Here is a 3,395-nt window from a genome sequence, read left to right on the forward strand (position 1 = left end):
CATAAGATCTGCATCCCTTTGATGCATTTTGAGCTTGTCTGCTGTGCTCCCAGCCTCTCTCTGCCCTCAGTCATACAGTTCACCTTAGTATTCTGGATGGGATAAGAAAGAAGTGAGCCTCTTTGACAGCATTCCACACAGCTGGGGGAGACAGACACTCACTCACGCACTCTCACTTTTCCCTAAGGGACAAATCAAGTGCTGAGGGTGTCTCTCTTGGCACTGAGCTGTGCTGCCTTGGGGGAGGGCTGATGTGAGCAAAGTGAAACTGTTCCTCTTACTCTCTTCAAACTTTTCAATCTCAGATTTTTTTTGCTCCAGTTGTGTGCTGGAACCTCTCCACTGAACCCTAGACTCCCACAAAGGTGCTCTTGTCTATTGGTGATGGACAAACGTGTGGGGAGGATGGTAGAAAACTCTTATTCCACCATCTTGCTGACATCACCAGTAAATGTTCTTTAAAGGAAGAAAGTATTCTGAACTGAGCAATTATGAAAATATAATATGTCCATTTATTTAAGTTTTCTCATGACTTTCAATAGTTTTGTAGGTTTCAAACTTTCTTTCCTAAATTATGCATATAAGAATATGAATTTACCTCTGAATACTGATTTAGCTGCATCTCCTTTGCTAGTTAGGGTTTTTTTTTTTTAATTATAAATATTTCCTGATTTCAATGATGATGTCTTCTTTGATGCATACATTAAGTGTGCTTTTAGTATTTCCAAACATATAGGAAGAGACTGATTATCTTTTTATTACTGATTTCTGATTTGATTACATTATGAGCAGAGAACATGCTCTGTTTGATATGTATTCTTTGGCGCTAAGATTTGCTTTGTGGCCTAATTTTTGCAGATATACATATGTATATACATACAGATATACATATATCCTTAAAAAGAAAGTGGATTTTCTAATAATTTAGTGTAGTGCTCAAATCAAGCTGATTGTGTTATCAAATTTTCTATACCCTGACCAAAATTTTGTCCCCTTGATCTACCAATTACTAAAAAAGATATCATAAGTTTCCTATTATGATATGGTTTATAATTTTTTACTTACAGTTCTGTTGGTTTTTTTCTTTATATATTGTAAGCCTATGTTGTTAAGTGTATATTAGTAGCTTTTTTTCTCTTTCTGGTGAATCATTCCCTTCATTATTACATAATGACTTTCCTTATTCTTTTTAATGCCTTTGCCTTAAGTATGTTTTGTCTGATATTAATAAGCTATCCAACTTCCCTTTGGTTAGTATTTCTTGGTATATTTTTAGCATTACTTTTCTTCAACCCTTCTATGTCATTATAGTTTAGGTGTATATCTTGCATACATGATGTAATAGGGTTTTGTTTCTTTGTCCAACCTGAATCTGTTTTTTAATGATCAGTTTAAGCCATTTAAAATTTTGTTGTAATTATGCATGTGTTTTGTAATTTTTATTTTCTTCTTTATATCTCCTTTCCTAACTTAAAGTGGTTTGATCAAAATCTCTATTTCTGTTGTACCCTTACTGTAATTTAGAAGTTATATATTCTATAATTAGTTTAGTGGTTACACCTAAAGTTTAATTACATATACTTTATGTAGGAAGTCCAAAATGTTCAATATATCTATTCTCCTGCAACTGAATACAAAAACATTACAACAATTTTATTTTAATTCCCCCCTTTGTCTCATATAATTTTTGCATTGTGTTTTAATCCACTTTACTTACATACACATTCTCATTATTATTATTATTTTAAAACAGTGTTTTGTTCACTCCTTCTACATTTATACCAATTTCTTGACTGATCATTGCTTCTTGGATAATGCTTTTTTCTGGATTCAACTTGTTTTATCCTGAAGTAAATCCTTTAGTAGTTTTATTAGCAAAGGTTCATACATGGTATACTCTCTCAATCTTTGTCTGAAATAGGAATATTCAGCCTTGAGCCAAGGCTTGACATATGCGTTGCTATAAATAGTTTATCAAAGGTTCAAGATGCAATCCGTATATAAGTTGATAACATAATTAGTCCAGATTGGAAATTGAGTGTAATCTCTTCTAATCTTCCAGAATCATCTCTATAGCATTCATGTAACTGCCCCCTTTCAATGCTTCTAGAGGAATCATGCCGATGGAACCAAACAACCAAACAAGTGCATCCAAGTTTATCCTCCTGGGACTTTCAGAAAATCCAGAACAGGAAACTCTCCTCTTTGCTCTGTTTCTCTGCATGTATGTGGTCACAGTAGTGGGGAACCTGTTGATCATACTGGCCATCAGCTCAGACTCCCACCTGCACACTCCCATGTACTTCTTCTTAGCCAATCTCTCCTTGGTTGATTTCTGCCTGGCCACCAACACTGTCCCCAAGATGCTAGCGAACATACAGAGCAGGAGCAAATCCATCTCATATCCTTGCTGCCTGACCCAAATGTACTTTCTTCATTTCTTTGGCATCATGGACAGTATCTTAATAGCCGTGATGGCTTATGACAGGTTTGTAGCTATATGTCACCCCTTATACTATACCACCATCATGAGCCCACGTCTCTGTGGCCTGCTGGCTGGTGGCCCATGGGTGTTTTCCTGCTTCATCTCCCTCACCCACATTCTCCTGATGGCCCGTCTGGTTTTCTGTGGCAACAATAGGTTGCCTCACTACTTCTGTGACCTCACTCCCCTCCTGAGACTTTCGTGCACTAACACCTCTGTGAACAAGATCTTTGTGTTCATTGTGGCAGGAATGGTGATAGCCACACCTTTCATCTGCATCCTGGCCTCCTATGTTCACATAATTGTGGCCATCTTGAAGTTGCCCTCTGCAGGTGGCAGGAAGAAAGGCTTTTTCACCTGCAGCTCCCACCTCTCTGTGGTTGTACTCTTCTATGGGACCACAATTGGGGTTTACCTTTGTCCTTCATCTGTCCACACAGCCGTGAAGGAGAAAGCATCTGCTGTAATGTACACTGTGGTCACGCCCATGCTGAACCCCTTTATTTACAGCCTGAGGAACAGAGACCTGAAGGGGGCCCTGCTGAAGCTCATCAACAGAAAAATCACCTCATCTTCCTGACCACCAGGGCGCCTGGAACCTTCCAGGGGGTTAAGATGTAAACATCTGGGTTCTTGGGCAAAAATCTGGAATTGCATGGGTTGGGAGAGTAACCACTTTAGATTTTGAATTGCTGAAGCTTGAAAGGTAACCTCAAGATAGCCCTGTAACTATTTTCTCAATTACTGAGACCACTAAGGGTCCACTGGGATATGACTCATGCTGTATTTCTACCAGGATCAGTCTAGTTCTAGCAGATTGGATTTATCCATTCAGATCCATTGAGCACTCAACAAATATATATTAAGTATGTATTCTGGGTTTGATGTTAGATGCTGGACATAGAGTCAT

At 38.2% G+C, this 3,395-nt stretch overlaps 1 protein-coding gene across 1 annotated transcript; it reads left to right on the top strand.

The window, feature by feature from the left end:
- Positions 1-2,123: 2,123 nt before the first annotated feature.
- On the top strand, positions 2,124-3,065 carry LOC132364040 (olfactory receptor 1M1). Its single transcript, XM_059919789.1, has one exon. The coding sequence runs from the start codon at positions 2,124-2,126 to the stop codon at positions 3,063-3,065; it is 942 nt and encodes a 313-aa protein (XP_059775772.1).
- The last annotated feature ends 330 nt before the right edge of the window (positions 3,066-3,395 follow it).

The sequence above is a fragment of the Balaenoptera ricei genome, chromosome 3 (genome assembly GCF_028023285.1).
Source record: "Balaenoptera ricei isolate mBalRic1 chromosome 3, mBalRic1.hap2, whole genome shotgun sequence".
Classification (NCBI taxonomy): Eukaryota; Metazoa; Chordata; class Mammalia; order Artiodactyla; family Balaenopteridae; genus Balaenoptera; species Balaenoptera ricei.